The sequence below is a fragment of the Stomoxys calcitrans genome, chromosome 3, assembly GCF_963082655.1.
Source record: "Stomoxys calcitrans chromosome 3, idStoCalc2.1, whole genome shotgun sequence".
Taxonomy (NCBI): Eukaryota; Metazoa; Arthropoda; class Insecta; order Diptera; family Muscidae; genus Stomoxys; species Stomoxys calcitrans.
In genome coordinates this window covers 74,759,325-74,781,836 of record NC_081554.1, presented here as the reverse complement: position 1 = coordinate 74,781,836, position 22,512 = coordinate 74,759,325, and the positions used below count along the sequence as shown (strand labels likewise).

Here is a 22,512-nt window from a genome sequence, read left to right as displayed (position 1 = left end):
ATATTGATATCGCTCCAATAGCAGGGCAAATCTTTTCTTTTATCCTTTTTTGCCAAGAAGAGATGCCGGGAAAAGAACTCGACAAATGCGATCCATGGTGGAGGGTATATAAGATTCGGCCCGGACGAACTTAGCACGCTTGTTATAGTCAATAACACTAACAATGTTTTGCTATATGACCAGTTGAGTTCTCCTTGTTTCTCCAAACATGATTTAATCTTTTTGCCGTACGATATCCCACCACCGTCCCCAGCAGAACCTGGTTACTTGTACAACTTTAAAGAACTGAATTATTCTGCACTCATATCAGAGTTTCCCAACATAGACTGGAGTCGAATGTTTCATTTAATTACAATTGATGCACCTTCTAAACTCTTCAGTTCCCCAGAAATTTTTCGAAATCGTCAAAACCACAAAGAATGGTTTAATCGCAGCATAGAAGATATGATTGGGCAAAGAGATATGACTTACAAAAGGTGGAAAAAATTCAAAACGGTGCAGCTTCATGATGAATTTCGGTTGAGAAGAACAGAGGTTAATAGAATGATACAAAGGTTCAAAGCAAATTATTATCAAGCTAAGTTTCAAAATGCTGTCAATACTAAAAGGAAACGGAATACAATACCAGAAATCAGTATAGGCAAATCTTGGCGTACTTGCACGGATGAGAATCCGGATGGCCACAATCAATTATTCGTCAATGCTTCCGCAAATATTGCATCCAGCAAAACGTCGGAGCGTTTGGTCTTACCCTCAGCAGCAGTACCTTCTTTTCCACAATCTTCAGAATTCGAATTTTTCTGTGTGACACCACAGGCAAAATCTTACTTACTGCCAACACTGATGTATGGTTCTGAATTGTTCGGAAAATGTGACTCAAAAAGCAAGCACAGAATGCAAACAGCTTATAATGCCATCACCCCTAGAAAGAGGGTGACGGAAACCTGACGTTCCTCAATATTGGACGCTCTTTTGTTCTGCCGATGTGGCGTGGCACATGCTGTCTACAACATAACGGCTTATGTACATGGGGAATTCCTTCATATTTGATGGGCAAGACATCGTTTTCCAGAGTATGGATCCCCGGACACAGAAAGCATAAATTACATCTAGAGAATAATGAGCTAAATCTATAATAAAATTTGTTACCTTTAATATCCATAATAGGACCCAGAAACATAAAGATTTTTAAACTGCCTGGTCCACTATGCGAAAATGAAAGATCTTGCGTCGATGAAACCGGCTGAAGCCTAGTTTCGTAACTACATCAAAATAGTCCTACAGGGTGGCTGATGAATATTGCTACAATGATGAATATTGCTACATTTTTTTTTCGGTGTATGGAATACATTTTTCTTTTATTCATGTTAAATTAAATTATTAAATTAATTATTAAATTATTATTAATTAAATTAATTAATTAATTAATTAAATTAATTATTAAATTATTATTATTAAATAGAAAAAAAGTTATTACATTTTTTTTTGGTAGCGGCTTTCATCAGCCACCCTGTATAACTATCGAATTTTTTGCGTGGACCACTGAGCAAAAATGGAGATAACTGATTCGATGAGACACCAAACGACAGCTTATGAAACATAGTATCTAATCCATACAAAATAAATAATCGTCTAACTATGGAATTTTTGGCAAATACTTAAAAAAATTACCCAACATGATCGAAAGATAAGTTTGCGAGGACCACTGAGCAAACCATAAAATTGTTGATTGGATGAAACTCACCTCAAACGAAAGCTTATAAAGCCTAGTTTCTAATCGGTATACGATTTCCAACTAAAGGGTGATTTTTTTGAGGTTAGGATTTTCATGCATTAGTATTTGACAGATCACGTGGGATTTCAGACATGGTGTCAAAGAGAAAGATGCTCAGTATGCTTTGACATTTCATCATGAATAGACTTACTAACGAGCAACGCTTGCAAATCATTGAATTTTATTACCAAAATCAGTGTTCGGTTCGAAATGTGTTCATTCACCGTAACGTTGCGTCCAACAGCATCTTTGAAAAAATACGGTCCAATGATTCCACCAGCGTACAAACCACACCAAACAGTGCATTTTTCGGTATGCATGGGCAGTTCTTGAACGGCTTCTGGTTGCTCTTCACTCCAAATGCGGCAATTTTGCTTATTTACGTAGCCATTCAACCAGAAATGAGCCTCATCGCTGAACAAAATTTGTCAAAATTTGAACACATTTCGAACCGAACACTGATTTTGGTAATAAAATTCAATGATTTGCAAGCGTTGCTCGTTAGTAAGTCTATTCATGATGAAATGTCAAAGCATACTGAGCATCTTTCTCTTTGACACCATGTCTGAAATCCCACGTGATCTGTCAAATACTAATGCATGAAAATCCTAACCTCAAAAAAATCACCCTTTATTTAATTTTGATCAAAAACTTGAAAAGAAAAATACTTAACATAATTGAAAAATCAAGTTTGCGTGGACCACTGTGCTAAAATGGAAATACTTGATTGGATGAGACCGCCCTCAAACTACAGCTTATGAAGCCTTATTTCTAATCTTTATACGATTGAATGGAGTATCTCGAGACCTGTACGTTGACCAAATTTAGAAAGGCCATCTTTTCCTAAGTGGCCATTTCTCTCCTGGTTGCTCTAAGGAAGGACTGCACATCGGGGACATTTATAAGGCTAAGCTAAGAAAATATAAGTGCGAGCTGAGAAAGGCTCAGAAAAGATTCTGTCCTCTAGACTTTTTAAAGCGATCTGGATGGTTCAACGATAGGAACCAAAAGGCATCTTCTGTTTCTGTGGTATTACAATAGACGAAAGCATCTAAGTGAGTCTGATGGCAGACTTCCACTTAAACCTAACCTAACCGAGACCTATTGCAAAATTCAAATTTTACCCATGAACATTCCACTAAGGAACAGGAGCAAACTTCTCACATATCAATGAGTGCAGTCCGATTCAAGTTTTAAGCTCAATGATAAGAGGCCTCCTTTTTATAGACGAGTCCGAACGGCGTGCCGCAGTGCGACACCTCTTTGGAGAGAAGTTTTATATGGCATAGTACCTTACAAATGTTGCCAGCATTAGGAGGGGAAAACCACCGTTTGAAAATTTTTTCTGATGATCTCGCCAGGATTCGAACCCAGGCGTTCAGCGTCATAGGCGGACATGCTAACCTCTGCTTTGCGGTGGCCTCCTGCGCTACGGTGGATCTAGACCTACTACGATGGGGTATATTCAGAAGTCAGAGAAATGGACAATATATAGTGAGGAAACACTAGAACTACTTAATCCCATGGCAGCCGGTTGTACGTACCGGATTGACCCGATTAAGTCCTTCAACGGCAAGGGCTGCCACCTCAGTGTACAACACACTGCTACAACAACAACTATAACTACTCGTTGATACATATTCTCCAGCGGACTACGTGACCTCAGAAGAAGTTGTCACTCTTATGCATTCGTCAGAAGTTATGAGGAAAATTGTGTCTGAGCCGAAAATTCTTTGGGCGATAAGAAGTTTAGACTACTTTAAGTCGCCAGGCCCTGATGATGTTTCGCCGGTTGTATTTCAAGCTGTGTCTGATTAGACTGTTTCCTTGGCTTAGGGAGATATACTCCGCTTGTATCAGCAAGTCATATAAACCTGTGGGATCCCGGCACGGGATAGCTGTGAGCACCTCACATGCTGGAATATTGAGGTCCAGTCTTTGTAGTGTACAATGGTGTCACGAGAAGCTTAACTGTGAGCTACCGGTCGCGTCCAAAGGTTGCGGCTAGTTGAATGCTCTAAACGGAGTAGTTGCAATTGCAGTCGCGGCTCTTGCATAAATAATGAGTGCCTATGATGCCCGATATGACAAAGAAAGTTATTGGCGTCTTGAAATAACCAATGACCTTCATGTTCCCGCGGCAATCGGTCCTGTGGACCGGAACGAGTTTGCTCACCTATAGTAGCTAGACGAAATGGTGCTTCACGTTATTCATTTCTCCTTTTTGTATTGTTGCGTACTATTGGGTTGCCCAAAAAGTAATTGCGGATTTTTTAAAAGAAAGTAAATGCATTTTTAATAAATCTTAGAATGAACTTTAATCAAATATACTTTTTTCACACTTTTTTTCTAAAGCAAGCTAAAAGTAACAGCTGATAACTGACAGAAGAAAGAATGCAATTACAGAGTCACAAGCTGTGAAAAAATTTGTCAACGCCGACTATATGAAAAATCCGCAATTACTTTTTGGGCAACCCAATATATACTCCTAAGAATTTTCCTTTAATTTATTGTTAGAAATTGTTTACGCACTTTCCTCAGTATCCCTATCTGGGAAGCCTAGAGATGGAGCTGACCCCATTCTATTAAATGATAAAAATAATGCACCAACTATTGATACTTTACGACAACTAATGATTGAAAAAATATTCAAAAAAAATCGAAAAATTTTAAATTTTTTTTTGTAAATATGAAGTTTTTTAGAGTTCATCTAGATTTTAATTTTATGAATATTTGTAATCCACTCGTCCATACCTTCAATTTGATACCCATATTGCCTAGGTTTAAGGGGGTTCCAAATCCTTAAGACCCTGTAGGTCCTTCCCGGAACAAAATTTGGAACCTTTGTTGGCATATTCGTAATCAACTAATCAATACCTTTCATTTGATACCCATATTGCCTAGGTTAGAACACAACTCCCTCAGGTGGGTGTTAGCCCCTAGGGGCGTCCATGGGCCCGAATCCCAAAAACAAACTTCAAATTCCTGTTCCTGGAGTAATTTTAGTGGGGCATGCAAAAAAATTAGATGTTTTTGCCTATACTTTTATGGGCTGGTTGTTAAATTAAAAATTATATGAAATAAATTGACGTGATACATAAGAAACTGCACATACATAGATGTGTACATATGGTATATAAGCGGATCCAAACATAACTAACATACCTTAATTCCTGATGAGAAATCCCAAAATCCAATTAAATGCGTGAAATTAAATCTCCAACGCACTTTTACAAAGCATTATTGCTATGATCACAGTGGCAACAGCTGTAAGCCGCTTAAGAAGAATGAACAACACAAATATATAGAAACATACAAATACGTCCGTTCGAAACTTTACACCACACAAAAGTATAGCGAAATAATCAAAACGTTGAATACAATGTCAAAAGTTAAAAGTGGCATACAAATGTCTGTCGTTTTGCTCCAAAGAAGATATCGTGTGGTTAGAGGCTTATGGGCCAAGAAAGCGTAAAAAAAAACAACTTTTCGATGAAACCAAACACTATCAGCGCAGATTCATTAACACATACACATATACAACACAACAATAACAGCCCCTCAATAAAGATCGTATGGTAACGTAGTGCTCTTTAAACGGGGTTATTCCTTTTTATGTGGGGTGGGTGTATTGTTGTATGAGAACATAAATTTGTTATTCTTGCCGATGACGTTTGTTTGTTAACTACTGCAAGGCAAGTAGCAGATAACAAACAAAAACACTGCTGACGAAGACTGAGAATAACTGCTCACAATACAGCAGAACCAGCAGCAACAACAACAAACCGACGATCAATGACAGTGGACAGGTGACAAGAGACCAGGCAACTAATGACGATACTTTATGTTCGTTCGAATTTTGTTATTGCAAATACGCACACACACGTGAGAACAAAAAATAAAACGCAACCAGATACAGAACACAGATACGAATTAAAAGAAACCGTTTAACGAACGCAAAAAACGACGGGACCGTATTAAACTATTGAAATTAATTAGCACGAATTAAATCTCATCTCACACAGAGAGAAAAAAAGAAGAAAGAAAGTTGTTGTGCTCTATACATCCATCAATCGATCAGTGATCATTTCTCCCGTTACGCACCTTATACACTCACTATTCCTTTAGTAACGACGACCCTTCAGCACAGATGTTTTACGCATGCATTTCCCAAAAAATTATCCGTTACCGCTTTCGTTTTTATAGCTCAATTGATTTCATTCATTAGTTACTTTCGAGTATATGGTGTATTTTTTAAATTTCACTCCACAAGTTTACATTTCTCCACTGCCACTGGTGGTGCTGCTGCTTCATTCAACTTTTCACTTTTCATCATCTTTTCATTGATCAAAAATATTTGTATCACATTTAAGTCCACTTTATTCGCATTGAAGATTATTAATTTTCATTGAATTGGGGTTAGATTATTTTAGTTACAACACACACATTGTAAAGAGCTTAAATATTTTGATATTTTTTTGGGAAAATATATAATTTTCTTAAAAAATCTCAGACGTATTTCGATTTTGTTGGACGTGTTTCTTTTCCACCTTCTTCATTTAGCACCGACTACCGAGTACTACTAAGCAATATACTATTCAGTATCCAATTAACAGTTGACGTTACACGCTATCTGGGCAGCAATGGCACGTATGCATGTCAAAAGACCGGTACTACGTTAGTATTTCGCAGTTGAAAACACATGTTGTTGTTATTGTTGTAGCAGCGTGTTATACACTGAAGCGGCGACCCTTGCCGATGAAGAACTCCATCGGGTCGATCGGGTACGTACAACAGGCCGCCATGGAACATGTATATCGCGATTAAAGACTAGTACAAAGATATATTTATTTACAGGTAGAGGCAGTTGCCCAACAACAAAATAATTGAATGCACTATCTGTCAAAATCAAAGATTAGTGCATCTCTGATTTTGGGTATGTTACTAGTTCGCTCCATTTTTCGTTGTTTGTGTGTATTTTAGTTCTTAACTACATACACACTCGCAACCAAAACTCGTTGACAGATAGTGCACTTTGCGAGAAAAATTGTACTCAGCTGTTTACGGTACACTACCTGTTAATTATGTCATGGCTGGTACTATGTTCGTTTTTCACCATTGACACCAAGATATATTCATTTACAGGTAGTGACAGTTGCCCAACAACCAACATTTTGAGCGCACTATCTGTCAAAATCAGTGATTAGTGCAACTCTGATTTTGTATTTGTTACTAGTTCGCACCATTTTTCGTTGTTTGGGTGTGTTTTGGTTCTTAACTATAATACTCACACACAACAAATACTCGTTGACAGATGGTGCACTTCGCGAGAAAAAATTTTACTCAGCTGTTTACGGTACACTACCTGGCAATTATGTCATGGTTGAAACCAAAATATATTCATTTACAGGTAGTGAAAGTTGCCCAACAACAAAATGTTGAGTGCACTCTCTGTCAAAATCAGAGATCGGAGCTCAAAGTTTCAGCCTGTGTGGTTCTCATAGCTATCCCGTACCGGGATTTCGAAAAGTGATTGCCATATGTTAGTTTCATTAGTAACGCATGATATTTACAACTATACGTGTACCGTGCAATAGAGCCTTAAACGTGTTGCAGGCCACAGTAGGGCGAACGGCAACAGCATGAAGGCAGAAGAAGGGGAGTCATGCCGATAAGGGGGGTGGGTGGCCTAATACCAAAGAGTGGGGTTTCTATGATACCGCCTTTGGTCTCCACTACACACGCCACCACCTTGTTGCCTTGGTGGAACAGACGATGATTGGCACCTTTTGTTTTTTTATATATTCATCCAATGGGATGGAAATTTTCGTCAGCGGTATGGGGTTTGTCGCGGTGGTGGCGTGTGAGGTTTTGCGGAAATGGCTTAGGTTGGCTGCACATGTCCAATGAATGGTTGACAGGGTTGGCCATAGTTAGTGTTCAACGTATGGTACGGCACATGCGTGTACTCAGGCGTAAGTCAGGGTTGGTACTAGGGTCATGGAAGCAGCGACATGTCGCTTCGGCATGTTACACGTTGTTCTGAATCAGGCCTTTAGAACCGAAATTTTCCAATGATAATCATCCGCATACCATTGGACGATACAACACGTATCGAAATCATGCGCTGACGAGTTCTTCTACACCGGGACAAATTACATTGCATTTGTATGTCATTTATATTCGCAGCGACATGTTTGCTCATGGAACCCAGGACTAATGATTTGATAGGTATTTTCCTACAACGCGTAGCGCATTTGGCGTTATTAATTTTCCATTACGTTTAATGGAAGTGGGTGTTTGACTTTAGATATGTATGGAATCCGTCAGATATGACAATCTGTCCGATAAGTCGTTGGTCCGTTTATTTAAATGGGGAGGCATCAGAGTTGATTCCGAATGGGCATTCACAATAGTTAATACCGGCCCTGTCTTTGAGAAGAGGGCCGCAAAGGAAATTTGTTTATTTTGGAGAAAGAATGAAAATGCGGCATAAAGAAAGTTAGAGGAAAATGGTCGATCTTGGAAAATTGGCATTTGGCGGGAGGAAAATGGGCCTATATAAGCTGGCCAGGGCGAGAGAGAGAAGCGATTAACCAAGGAGACGTAATAGTGCGAACTTAGTTCTGTGAATTTAAGAAAAAAGTCGGTGTATTTAATTGAAATATATCTGTGTTGTCAGTGTCAGTAAAGGCAAATAGAATATTGAACATCATTAACAACTTTATTTTGATCGTGTTTTGCTGTAAATACATTTAAATAAATTGATTCCTGTAGTGGCGATAAGCACTGCCAACCTACGCATAAGGGGGCCAGTGCGAAATCTTTATTGGTGGAAAAGTTCTCCAGTGAGCCCCAATTTTCCGAGCTTACTGTGCCTGATTGTTGGCGGCTGCGAAATTTCTCAGCTTGAGAGGGTTGTGCTGTGTAAGCTTCGAGCTGAAGAGGCCTGACCCAGGTGCTGCAGCCGTGTGATTTTGTCTGCGATCATCCATATATAAACAGCCCTGAAACAAGAAATAAAAGGCAATCTGTAATCAATGTGTTAACGGAATCAAGGTAAAAGCTGTGTCTTACCAATTTATGTCTGTGTCCTATATCTGTGAAGTCCCCATAAGCGAGATTTTAATATTGTCTGGCAGCCGTCCAAAAACCTAAAAGAGAGGTAACAAAAAAAAAAAAATAAAAAAATTCGATTAGTTTTCATCATAAAACAAACAAATAATTGATATCTAGTGTTAAATATGTATGGGAAATAGCGTAACGATAAAAAAAAAAAGAAGTGTGAAGAGAATAATACTTGGATTTGCGTATAATAAGGCTTAAGGTAGCCAGGAGGATTACCAAATTCCCGGTCTTTTGGTTGTAATTTGATTCTGCAGCAAACTAAGGGCAGAAAAGGTCTTTTAAGAGAGCTCTTTTAGGAGATAGGTCAAGTTGTTAATTCGCGCCAATTGGGCAGCGTCTTAGGCCAAGGGATAAAGGTTATCGTTTGTGTCTCGCCTTATAATGAGTGAGCCGAAAAGTTTCTAATTAACCAGTATTGTTCTTTATTTTTTTTTTGTGTTGAGTATTTAGTTATTGTAAGTGAAAGTTAAATAAAAAAAAAAAAAAAAGGAATATTAAATTTAAAATCTTTAATTTTCAAACCCATAAAAATCTTAATAAATTTTGATATGTCTTAGTTTATAGTAGAAAAAGTTATGTGTTGGTAAATTTATAAATTCGGGGGGGCGGAGTAATGTGGTAAGTGTGTGATTTCGTAGGTGTGGTGTACGGGGTCCAACATAATCTAATGTGCCGGACTTTTTGGACCATGGTTGGGTGGGCTAGCGTGAGATCCTTCCACCAAGATCTCTGTGTTGATGTTTTCCCTTGTGTGTAATTATGAGTCAGTAAAGTTTGTGAATAAAACAGTGCCCCCTCATTTTCGATGTTTGTGTGCAGGGTTTGATTTGGCGGGTTGAGGCCCCTAGCCCTGATTGTCTCTCCACAGCTAACCGGCAGCCATTTCGAACGCCGACTAAGCGCACACATAACAGAGATGGCGCCCAATCTAAAAGTAAGAATGTACCTGATGCGCATTGTAAAATGGCGATTATTCTGACGCCTTTGAACACTGTGATAGCGGGTTAAGGGAATCTGTGCAATGAGATCGACGCACATAGCAATAGAATACTAAATAGATAAGAAATAGACCAAAAGGAAATAGTTTAGAATCTTTAACAGTCTGTGATTTTGTATTGCATCCAACCTTGCCTAAGGCAAGTGATTTTGAAGTGCAATATTTTGTTTCAATAGGTTAAAGAGAATATTTTCTCCAATTTTCAACTACGGGACGTGTAATAGCTCGTTGATTAGATACTTGACAACGATTGTATTGTACGCGTCCAGTTTTTTTTTTTGATGTATAGTTTTAGAGTCAATAGATTATTTATCAATATAGACAAAAGATAACTTCAAGTTAGGGAAAGTGCAATAACCGTTTCGTGGGACTTACACGAAAGTCAGTTGTATTGCGAGTACCGTAAGCCAGGAGCTTTTGTTTTGTTTCCCGTAGGGAAAAATAAATGTCATGGACAGTGAAGTTATGTTTGTGTTGGTTTTATGTCATCGTTAGCTTGTTATACAAATGTCTAGGAAAACATCGATGCACCTCAATAGAGGGCGCTGTAATTTATAACCGAATTCTGAAAATTAAACCACATAAGAAATCCACACTGCTTCTGAAAATACAATGCCCCCATATTTTAATGTTTTGATTGTCAAATAAAATTAAAATTGCTGTATCTTTTATTAACAAATGGTAGTTTATGTCTTATGTATTAGTAATTTAATTCATGTTCGTGATTAATTAATATTTGTTCTGTAAAACATTTTTGTGAATATTTATTAACTTTTAAGTAATAACAAATATTGGGAAAAAATTAACTCGTCAGTCTACGAGTTTCATTATTGATCGGTAATTGGAGTCATGAGCTATAACACACGCTCTAAGAAGAAATATAAGAGAGTGAGAAACGAATCATTCGACTTTAATAGGTCCATTTATAACACCAGAACAAGAAAGCAAAGGCGATTAGCCTTCGAAGACGAAATGGCAGAAGACAATACTAATATGAATGGGTTTCAGTTCATCAACCTGGCCAATTCCATAATAAGAAGGGAACCAGATAACGCGAATGTGGCGGGCCCATCCACGAACAATAATGGAGCTCCATCCACAAGTAATAATGGAGGGTCTAATAATGACGCGGACGAAGGTTTTCCGCCAGGTGTTCGGGATTTGGTTCTAGATGAGACTGGGCGAATTCAGAGATCACTTGAGGAAAACGTCAAAGACGTGGTAAGAAATGAAATGGCAGATGTTCGCAAGATGATAGATTCTCTGACGAAAGGGCTGAACGAATTGTCCCAGGTTGTCCGCAAACAAGTATCGGCACCCTCGATACAGAATATACCCGTGTCCAATAACCAGACAACTCAGCAGGTTGGCATGGGAGTTCCAAATAATTCTAGGCGTTCTTCGTCGAATATCGATCCTTACCCGATTATACAGTTTGGGAACTCAAATCAAACATCCTCTTCAGACAATTGCCAAGCTTCGTATTCTATGATTAGAAATGAGCCACTCAGAATAAGAGTTGATAAATTGGGTCTCAATTTCAGCGGTGATCCCAGAGATCTTAGGGTGAATGATTTTATTTACAGATTGGAGCAGATGAGAACCCAGTATGACATACCATGGGCTGAAGTATTGAGAGATTTCTCATTTTTAGTTTCTGGGCAAGCCAGAGAATGGTATTGGCTCCATAGGCAGAATAACATGAATACCGATTGGGACGGTTTGAAACACGCGTTGCTTAGCCAATATCAAACACCCCAGTCGAAGTTCGACATATTAAGGGACTTGCTTGAGAGGAAACAGAGGCACAATGAGGCAGTAAATGTTTACTTTCACGAAATGGGACTATTGCGCTCGCGCTTAATGCAACCCATATACGAGTACGAGATGATTAAGATCTTGAAAAGTAACATCAGGGAGGATATCAAGCGTCATGTGTATCAAATGACGATATCCTCCGTGGAACAATTACGTATCGAATGCATTGAGGCCGAGCGAAATTTTCCACGACGAGAAAATAGACCCATGCCGGTGCCACAACGACCCTTAAGGCAGGTTAATGAGATTTGTGACCAGGGATTTGATCGGCCCGAAGGAGACACTCCCATTGAGTTAGAAGAGAATGTGTCGGCTCTTTGTTTCCCACAGCAGAAGACCCGTGTCACATGCTGGAACTGTCGGGAGGCAGGCCATTTATTCATGGATTGCCCAGCGGACTTTAGAAAATTATTTTGCTATAAGTGTGGAAAACCCGACACTGTGACTCCCAGATGCCCCGTTTGCCAACTGGGAAACCAGAGGAAGGGCGTGGGGAGTACAGGGGAACCACGTCCGCACGAGAACCCCAGAGAACAAAAGAATTAGATAATAAAGTCGTAGAGATTGTAAACAATAATGAAGATCGTAGAGTTAAGGATAGTATTAAGGTTAATTTACAAAATTTTACACCCGAAGAGAGGCATTATGTCCCACTGGAGCAGCGTACACAGAACTATGAGCGAGTAAGAGAAAGAATATTTAATTCTGAGACTCGAGCAGTACCCGAGAAGATTGCCAAATTACGGGAAAAGTCCAAAGAGTGGCGGCAACAAAGGAGATTCCTAATAGATTCAATAACTAAAGCTATGAAAGCCCCAAGTGATCCTAGAGTTTTCGCGGAAGTTTGTATTGAGGGAAAAATGGTTAAAGGTCTATTAGATACTGGTGCCACGGTTAGCATTTTGGGTAAAAACTGCAGGGAAATCGTCGAGGAACTAGATATTCCAATTATACCTCTCTCGAGCAGGGTTACCGCGGCTGGTGGAAAACACTACCGAGTTTTGGGGAAAATAAAAGTCTCAGTTAGATACCAAGAGAATACAAAAGAGATGCATTTGTGTCTATGCCCCGACTTGGAGCAAAATTTATACCTGGGTATTGATTTTTGGCGTCTGTTCCAATTAGCTCCCGATATAATGGGTATTTCGGAAATAAACATTGAGAAAATCACCGAAGAAATTACTAGCGCTGATGCGAAATATAAATTGAACCCTCATGAATTATCACCTGAACAATCCACCCGTTTAAATGAGGTTATAGAGGCGTTCAGTACGTACGAGAAGAATGGTTTAGGGTGCACAACGTTAGAAAAACACACCATCAAGTTGATTGAAGGCACAGAGCCCGTCAAAGATCGCCACTACCCGATGTCTCCAGCAGTACAAGCGATAACTTACCAGGAGGTCGATAATATGCTTGCTCTAAACGTGATTGAAGAGAGCGAAAGCCCCTGGAGCAACCGAACCACCGTTGTACGAAAGCCCGGCAAAAACCGCTTTTGCCTTGATGCCCGAAAACTTAACAAGCTGACAGTAAAAGACGCGTACCCACTGCAAAATATAGATGGTATTTTAAGCCGTATTGACGCGACCCACTATATAAGCAGTGTGGACCTCAAATATGCCTTCTGGCAAATACAGCTCGATGAAAATAGCAAGCCATATACTGCCTTTACGGTCCCCGGTCGTCCATTGTACCAGTTCCGTGTGATGCCGTTTGGCTTGTGCAATGCCGCACAAAGATTATGCCGTCTGATGGACAAAGTCATTCCTCAGCGATTGAAAGGGAATGTCTTCGTGTACTTGGACGACTTGCTGATCATCTCAGGCAACTTCGACGAGCATCTGAGGCTCCTAAGAGAGGTAGCTGGATGTCTACAGAAAGCTGGGTTGACAATCGGCTTAAAAAAGTCACAGTTTTGTTTTCGGCAACTAAAATATTTGGGCTTCATAATAGGGGAAGGTGTTTTGCGAACCGATCCGGAGAAAATCGAGGCAATTCGAAAAATTAGAGTACCCAAAAGTGCCAGAGAGGTAAGAAGTTTCCTTGGTACAGCTGGCTGGTACCGAAGATTCATAAAGGACTTCGCAACCATCTCGGCCCCCCTAACAGATGTGCTAAAGAAATCTGTAAAGTTTACCATCAATGAGAAAGCCAAAGAGGCATTTGAAAATCTGAAAAAGGCTCTTACCTCTGCCCCGGTTTTGCGCCATGCCGATTTTGCAAACCAATTTTATATACAATGTGATGCTTCGGAGTATGGAATTGGTGCGGTACTGTTCCAATTGAACAGCCAAGGGGAGGAACACCCGATTGCGTTTTATTCGCAAAAACTCAATCAGTGCCAAAAGAACTACAGTGTCACCGAAAAAGAATGCCTGGCAGCAGTTATGGCAATAAAAAAATTCCGGCCCTATGTTGAACTTATGGAGTTTACCGTAATCACGGATCATGCGAGTTTGCAGTGGCTAATGAACCTAAAAGACCTTAGTGGCCGTTTAGCTCGTTGGTCATTGCAACTCCAAGGGTACAATTTCAATATTGAACACCGTAAAGGTAAGGACAACATAGTGGCCGATATGCTTTCTCGTTTGCCAACCGCTGACGAGATAGAAATGGACCAGGTATTCGATTTCGAGAGGCTAGAGTTCGAGAGTGATGAATACAAGGCACTGAGAGAAGAGATTGAGAGGCACAAGGAACAGCTACCAGATCTACGCATCATCGACAACATGATTTTAAAAAAGGGGCATAGCTCAAATGATGATTTTTGTCAAGAATTTCAATGGAAATTATGGGTACCTGAATCACTTACCCAAAGATTAATCGAAGAAGCACATGACAAAACTACTTCCGCGCATGGTGGCATAGCCAAAACTCTTTATCGATTAAAGGAGAAATATTATTGGCCCCAGATGGCAAAACAAGTTCGCCAGTACGTCTCGAACTGCACTGTATGTAAAGAAACTAAATCTGTGAACGAACACACACTGCCTACAATCGGAAATGAAGTCATAACCGAACGCCCGTTTCAAAAACTCTACATTGATTTCCTAGGTAAATACCCAAGATCTAAAAGCGGCAACGCTTTCATATTTATCGTTATAGATCATTTTAGTAAATTTACCTTTTTGAAAGCGATGCGGGAGGCGACGGCTTCCAATGTAGTAAAGTTTCTGGTAGAAGATATTTTCCGAAAGTTTGGTGTACCGGAGACAGTACACAGCGACAATGGGGCGCAATTCATTTCAAAGGCATTCAAGGATATGATCGACACATATGGAATAAACCATATGCAAACCGCTCCATATGCTCCTCAATCTAACGCGTCTGAACGCGTAAATCAATCGGTCCTCGCTGCCATAAGAGCGTACCTGGAAAAAGATCATCGGGAGTGGGATCTCTATCTAACAGAGATCGAATGTGCCCTAAGAACATCGGTGCATAGTGCTACTGGAGTAACTCCATTCTTCGCTTTGTTCGGGTTTAATATGTACACCCATGGCTCCGATTATAAACTGGCCAAAAAGTTGCTCTCAATGACTGATCATGAGATATCACAAACGAATCGAAAGGACAAAATGGAAATTATTCGCGAAAAGATAAAGGCAAATATGCATCAAGCCTATGAACAAAGTGCAAAAAGATACAATGCAAGAGCGCGAGTAATCAGCTTTACACCTGGCCAGGAAGTATACAAGAGAAACAATGTCCTGAGTGATTTTGGAAAAAACTTTAATGCGAAATTCGCTCGAAAGTTTATAAAATGTCGCATTGTCAAACCCATAGGAAACAACATGTATTCTCTTGAAGACTTAAATGGGAAACCCATTGGGGTATGCCATGTAAAAGATTTGAAAAGATAGAGTTCACTAGTAAACGAAATTAATTTCCCCCTTAACAACAGGTATACTCTCACACAAGATCGTGTCTTTCTTCCTTAAAACGGGTTTCCTAAATTTTTTTTTGGTGTTTAAGATCATACCTTATATGATGCCGAAAGTTACTACTTCAATTAGGGGTTGATTTCGCACCAGTCCAACTGGACAGGGACAGATAAATGATATATAGGTAGCCACTACAACGACGTTGGATCTCTCTAGATTCGGTAAGACGTCGTGGGACACTTCATTTATAGGTCAACTATAGATCACCATCCCACCTCAATTGTGTTGGCATTAGGCAAAGGTATATAGAACTTTCATGTCTGAGTCGAATTGTATATATTTTTTACGATTTTTCGTATTGGCTGATGCTTGAGAACGCTGATATTGAATGGAACTGGGGAAAATTTCCCAGTTTGATTTAATTTTTTTTTTGTTCATGCTATTTGATCTCATGGAACTCAATTATAGTTGCTCTGCCATGTCAACGGCGCATGCAACAGTTTTTTATGCCAATAACATTGTTGCAACAGGTTTCACGATATCATTTCAATAAAATTCTACCCCTTCAAACAACTTTTCCGATCCGATCAATTTTACCAATATTTATCAAGTTTACATATCATTTCTGGCTTGTGCCAGTCAAAAATTTCCCCGAGATTTTATTTTTGGCTTAACGTAACGCATGCCACGTTCGCCAAAATACGGTAGTTAATCTGGATAACACAAAACCTATCAGTCAGTTTTATATGTAAGCCCGGTAATGGGAAAGTATTATTTTTTGAACAGTTGGAACTTTAGTATTTGGAATTCATGTGAACGAATGCTATACCTACATGCAAGTATTTACCACTCTGCTGTGATGCAACGTGGAGGAACATGATTTTTTTTATTTCCAACGATCCATCTAATATACATACTTTGTGGGGTGTCAGTATACCACCTTTGCCTTATTTCGTTAATACCGTTAATTGCACCAGATGCTGGCATTGTCGGACCGGGCAGACACACACACGATGTTACACACTTCTACGCAACTATAACTATGCGAGTTTTTTTTTTACCTGCAGCCTGACGTCCAATTGTTGAAGTATTTGTACGGGCATCCTGATGACTAGGAATCATGACCAACGGATAGGACCTGGTTGCACATATACAGTTTTTGTCGTGTTCGTGGATATAATTCACGAGAAGCTACCCGTCGTTATACATTATGACGAACTTCGCAGCCACATCAATCAGATGGTCTATCACAGCGATAGGAAGGCTAGCCTGTACGTTCAAGGAGATTATTACCTGTGTTTTTCTTGTAATATCCAACGTCGGCAATGACCTAATTAAATAGACGAATGCAATTTCTCTCAATTGATGTCGGCCATGGCGTTTTGGCAGCCCCGCAGCAAGAAAATGTGAAAATAAATAAGTAAACAACGACACCAAATAGATAAACCAACGGTGCAGATGATCAGTTTAAGTCACATTTGCTTCCCTCTTCGATGCTTCTTCAAATCAAGTAATTGTTTTTTTTTTACACTAAAAGAGCTTGCCTACTAGATGTATATTTATATTTGTTGCCGTCCGTATAATGGAAATAGACACGTCTGGCGATGATCAATGGCCTGTGATTCCCTTTTTCTTCATTTATCACCCGCTAGTTTTTATTTTGTCTTTGTGTTAAAAATTTTCCACACTATCAACGATCTTCAAGATTATGCTGCGGTGTTGTTTTGGTTGCACATGCATAACCCGGGCTGGACGTGGATTTGTCTCCATTTGTTTTTTTTTTACATCAGACACTGTTGATTTGTGGGGATTTTGACCATATTGAAGTCTGCAAACACCAACACATTTGTGACTGACAGACAAACAATTTGAACCAAAAAGGGAAAGAGACAAATAATTTCATTTTTAGTTTCACCGCGTATTTACTGATAAAACAGAGCAACTACAGAAAGTGGTGGCAAAAGATCCCATTTGTAGCGACTGGTATTAGCAATTGCCATTGAAAGTAGCTTCCGTAATGCAATTTTTTGTCAACTGGCAACGCGGTTGAACTAAGGGCGCTAGCCATAAATGTTCCATAAGATTTATATGGCAACAACAATATCAAACAAATTTCATATTATACCACCTTTGCTATTTTTTTATTCGATTATTGGTCTGTTTGGCCGAAGCAGTTCCACATACACACACTCGCACTTGCATGCGTTTATACATATCCTTTTTATGGCCAGCTGGGCATTTCATGACACTTCCTGCGCTTTAATATTATTATCCCCTAATGACGAGTCTTTAACATCACAAATACCCTACGAAAGCAGTGGATTCATTTGCATACTCCTGAATACATTCATGTCTGATTCGATTCGGAATGGTTTGGGATGGATAAGGAGAATAGACCACATGATATATTGCATGTTCGGGATATTATTATTTTGATATTTGCACGATTTACAAAGGGGTAAACACACATACACTTAGATGTACTACAGGACGTTTACATTACACCAAGGCCACATTGGCGGTTACCTGCGTCGTGGACAGCCATTCCTTTGAGGCAGCCGTGTGATGCGACAGGCTCGCATGGGCGATATGTGCCTGGATATATATGTACGGGGACATGATCAGGTGGACTACAAAGACACGGCGACGTCAAGGCATTTATACCTTTATTGCATACCTGTGAAGTAAGGAGAGACAATTACACTCTTATTCGTGATGAGGTATCAATATACTTACCTTTTTCCCTTCCTCCATATGCGGCGTAGAGCCCGGCATGAGACAAGTCAGGGTGTGGGAGTTCCCCACGTTGCTCGATGGATTGCCCTGCACGTCGATTTCGGCATCGATGCCTCGCCGGACTCGACGTTTTGTTGCAGGCCACAGTAGGGCGAACGGCAACAGCATGAAGGCAGAAGAAGGGGAGTCATGCCGATAAGGGGGGTGGGTGGCCTAATACCAAAGAGTGGGGTTTCTATGATACCGCCTTTGGTCTCCACTACACACGCCACCACCTTGTTGCCTTGGTGGAACAGACGATGATTGGCACCTTTTGTTTTTTTATATATTCATCCAATGGGATGGAAATTTTCGTCAGCGGTATGGGGTTTGTCGCGGTGGTGGCGTGTGAGGTTTTGCGGAAATGGCTTAGGTTGGCTGCACATGTCCAATGAATGGTTGACAGGGTTGGCCATAGTTAGTGTTCAACGTATGGTACGGCACATGCGTGTACTCAGGCGTAAGTCAGGGTTGGTACTAGGGTCATGGAAGCAGCGACATGTCGCTTCGGCATGTTACACGTTGTTCTGAATCAGGCCTTTAGAACCGAAATTTTCCAATGATAATCATCCGCATACCATTGGACGATACAACACGTATCGAAATCATGCGCTGACGAGTTCTTCTACACCGGGACAAATTACATTGCATTTGTATGTCATTTATATTCGCAGCGACATGTTTGCTCATGGAACCCAGGACTAATGATTTGATAGGTATTTTCCTACAACGCGTAGCGCATTTGGCGTTATTAATTTTCCATTACGTTTAATGGAAGTGGGTGTTTGACTTTAGATATGTATGGAATCCGTCAGATATGACAATCTGTCCGATAAGTCGTTGGTCCGTTTATTTAAATGGGGAGGCATCAGAGTTGATTCCGAATGGGCATTCACAATAGTTAATACCGGCCCTGTCTTTGAGAAGAGGGCCGCAAAGGAAATTTGTTTATTTTGGAGAAAGAATGAAAATGCGGCATAAAGAAAGTTAGAGGAAAATGGTCGATCTTGGAAAATTGGCATTTGGCGGGAGGAAAATGGGCCTATATAAGCTGGCCAGGGCGAGAGAGAGAAGCGATTAACCAAGGAGACGTAATAGTGCGAACTTAGTTCTGTGAATTTAAGAAAAAAGTCGGTGTATTTAATTGAAATATATCTGTGTTGTCAGTGTCAGTAAAGGCAAATAGAATATTGAACATCATTAACAACTTTATTTTGATCGTGTTTTGCTGTAAATACATTTAAATAAATTGATTCCTGTAGTGGCGATAAGCACTGCCAACCTACGCATAAGGGGGCCAGTGCGAAATCTTTATTGGTGGAAAAGTTCTCCAGTGAGCCCCAATTTTCCGAGCTTACTGTGCCTGATTGTTGGCGGCTGCGAAATTTCTCAGCTTGAGAGGGTTGTGCTGTGTAAGCTTCGAGCTGAAGAGGCCTGACCCAGGTGCTGCAGCCGTGTGATTTTGTCTGCGATCATCCATATATAAACAGCCCTGAAACAAGAAATAAAAGGCAATCTGTAATCAATGTGTTAACGGAATCAAGGTAAAAGCTGTGTCTTACCAATTTATGTCTGTGTCCTATATCTGTGAAGTCCCCATAAGCGAGATTTTAATATTGTCTGGCAGCCGTCCAAAAACCTAAAAGAGAGGTAACAAAAAAAAAAAAATAAAAAAATTCGATTAGTTTTCATCATAAAACAAACAAATAATTGATATCTAGTGTTAAATATGTATGGGAAATAGCGTAACGATAAAAAAAAAAAGAAGTGTGAAGAGAATAATACTTGGATTTGCGTATAATAAGGCTTAAGGTAGCCAGGAGGATTACCAAATTCCCGGTCTTTTGGTTGTAATTTGATTCTGCAGCAAACTAAGGGCAGAAAAGGTCTTTTAAGAGAGCTCTTTTAGGAGATAGGTCAAGTTGTTAATTCGCGCCAATTGGGCAGCGTCTTAGGCCAAGGGATAAAGGTTATCGTTTGTGTCTCGCCTTATAATGAGTGAGCCGAAAAGTTTCTAATTAACCAGTATTGTTCTTTATTTTTTTTTTGTGTTGAGTATTTAGTTATTGTAAGTGAAAGTTAAATAAAAAAAAAAAAAAAAAGGAATATTAAATTTAAAATCTTTAATTTTCAAACCCATAAAAATCTTAATAAATTTTGATATGTCTTAGTTTATAGTAGAAAAAGTTATGTGTTGGTAAATTTATAAATTCGGGGGGGCGGAGTAATGTGGTAAGTGTGTGATTTCGTAGGTGTGGTGTACGGGGTCCAACATAATCTAATGTGCCGGACTTTTTGGACCATGGTTGGGTGGGCTAGCGTGAGATCCTTCCACCAAGATCTCTGTGTTGATGTTTTCCCTTGTGTGTAATTATGAGTCAGTAAAGTTTGTGAATAAAACAGTGCCCCCTCATTTTCGATGTTTGTGTGCAGGGTTTGATTTGGCGGGTTGAGGCCCCTAGCCCTGATTGTCTCTCCACAGCTAACCGGCAGCCATTTCGAACGCCGACTAAGCGCACACATAACAAACGATTGTAATAAAATTTGTATGATTTTGAGTATGTTAATAGTTCGAGCCATTTTTCGTTGTTTGTGTGTGTTATAGATTTTATCTATTAAGGCCTGGTTATGCTCTTGTAAATGTAATGTAAATGTAGAACAATTGTATCGTAAATGTAAAGAAGCATTTATGCTTATTACCAAACATAGCATTTACATTTCAAACAAAACAATTTTTTTTACCAAAAAAAGGATTTGAATGTGGGGAGAACAGGTAGGAGAAGACGGCGCTCCACGCAGTGATGCGTGAAGTTGAGACGTCCCTCCAACTGAAGGAGTACCCAATGGCGGTCTTCTCGAATATTGAGAGGCCATTTAACAACGAGGAGATGGGTCGACTGTCACCGCCTTGAGCCGCACGGGGAAACAGAATACGGCCAAGTTTCCCTTCTGGACGCCATGGATGCGGTGGCAGACTGAGGAGGAGTCCCAACCCAGTCGGGACTATACTGCGACACACACATTTCCGGGAGAACTATGTGCCATTACGATAGACGCAAAATAAATTCTGGGAATGGAATAACAGTTTTCGAAATCAGTTGTTGTTGTAGCCAAATTTGTATGTGGAGGTAGAATTCTCTTCATGCTCATTCCGTTCACTGATCGCCACGGGAACGTTATGGCCATTAGGCACTCAGTATTTAAGAAAGAGCCGTTGCCGTCCGGCCTCTCACAGAGACTCTCCCTTCTATACCGCTGATTGTCCGCGACTTCAATTGCAGCTACTTCGTATACAAAGCCTTTCACTAATCGGAAACTGTGAACTCGCCCGGTAGCTCTCAGCTGAGCTTAAGAGTTCAGAGTTTCAACTGATGTGGTGCTTATAATCATTGCGTTCCGGGTCGAAATCAGTATGTGTTTATGGCTGCCCTCAAGGCCGTGGACTCTAGTACAGTGAGATCGAAGTGCGTGGAGGAGTGTGTGGAATCCCTGAATAGAGCTCAGTTTCAAGACATAGTGATAACATGGATTAGCGAATACGACAGTGCCGTATTGGCGCTTACCCCTACTCTCTTCTTGTAATTTCTTGTTATCGCATATGTCACACTTTTTTCACAACAGGTCAGACTGACCACCTTTTCATGATCGTCTACCCAATTAACCTTTATTATTAACAATAAATTGTAATAAATGCCACAGAGAAAGAGAATAGTTTTCTAAACATTAATTTTTGCTTTTGAAATTTCTTCAAACTTCAAATTTTATCACCTGACACAAAACGCAACGTAAAATTTTGTTTTTACTGAATTCTACTTCCCGTTTACGGTCGACAGACGTTCGGTAATCGTTTGCATGCGTTTTCATAAATCAAAACAAAACAGCTGACACGTTTTCCTACATTTATGGTATGTTTACGAGAGCAAACCCAGGTCTTTAGGCTGCAGAATTTCTGAACACTTCTTAATTGGCATTCTAGTTTTGATTTGAATTATCATAGTAGCAGCTACTAGATCAGGATTCACTGAATAAGGTTAAGCCAAGCGATCAGCCGATATACTTTTTTTTTAATATTTGGCAGTACTTGGCATTGAGGATGTCAACTTGTTCTCTTTTTACATTCATTCTTTGTTTAC

The 22,512-nt window shown here is 39.8% G+C and overlaps 2 protein-coding genes across 5 annotated transcripts in view; both read right to left on the bottom strand.

Annotated features, from left to right (window-relative positions):
* Window positions 1–6,333, bottom strand: part of LOC106094557 (disks large homolog 5) — a 71,841-nt gene extending 65,508 nt beyond the window's left edge. For 2 of the 3 annotated variants that reach the window (XM_059364278.1, XM_059364280.1), the window contains exon 1: window positions 4,940–6,213. The gene's annotated coding sequence lies outside the window, so the exon portion shown is untranslated. The other variant, XM_059364279.1, reaches the window with a different exon arrangement.
* A 2,340-nt stretch (window positions 6,334–8,673) lies between these two features.
* On the bottom strand, window positions 8,674–18,740 carry LOC131995544 (uncharacterized). Of its 2 annotated transcripts, XM_059364283.1 has the most exons (4): window positions 18,341–18,740; window positions 18,131–18,281; window positions 8,852–8,928; window positions 8,674–8,781 (listed from the first exon to the last, which is right to left on the bottom strand). In XM_059364283.1, exons 1-3 carry the CDS (start codon window positions 18,506–18,508, stop codon window positions 8,900–8,902), a joined length of 348 nt encoding a protein of 115 aa, XP_059220266.1. In that variant the 5' UTR covers window positions 18,509–18,740; the 3' UTR covers window positions 8,674–8,781; window positions 8,852–8,899. The 2 variants fall into 2 exon arrangements, with proteins under 2 accessions (XP_059220266.1, XP_059220265.1); XM_059364282.1 differs by lacking the exons at window positions 8,674–8,781; window positions 8,852–8,928 and having other exon boundaries at window positions 18,009–18,281; window positions 18,341–18,738.
* Window positions 18,741–22,512: the final 3,772 nt, after the last annotated feature.

Bases quoted from the DNA above. Each gene is read 5' to 3' on its own strand.
- LOC131995544 (XM_059364282.1), bottom strand. From the start codon at position 18,508: ATGCTGTTGCCGTTCGCCCTACTGTGGCCTGCAACAAAACGTCGAGTC. The intron at 18,282-18,340 runs GTAAGTATATTG...CTTACTTCACAG, and splicing joins ATATGGAGGAAGGGAAAAAG to GTATGCAATAAAGGTATAAA.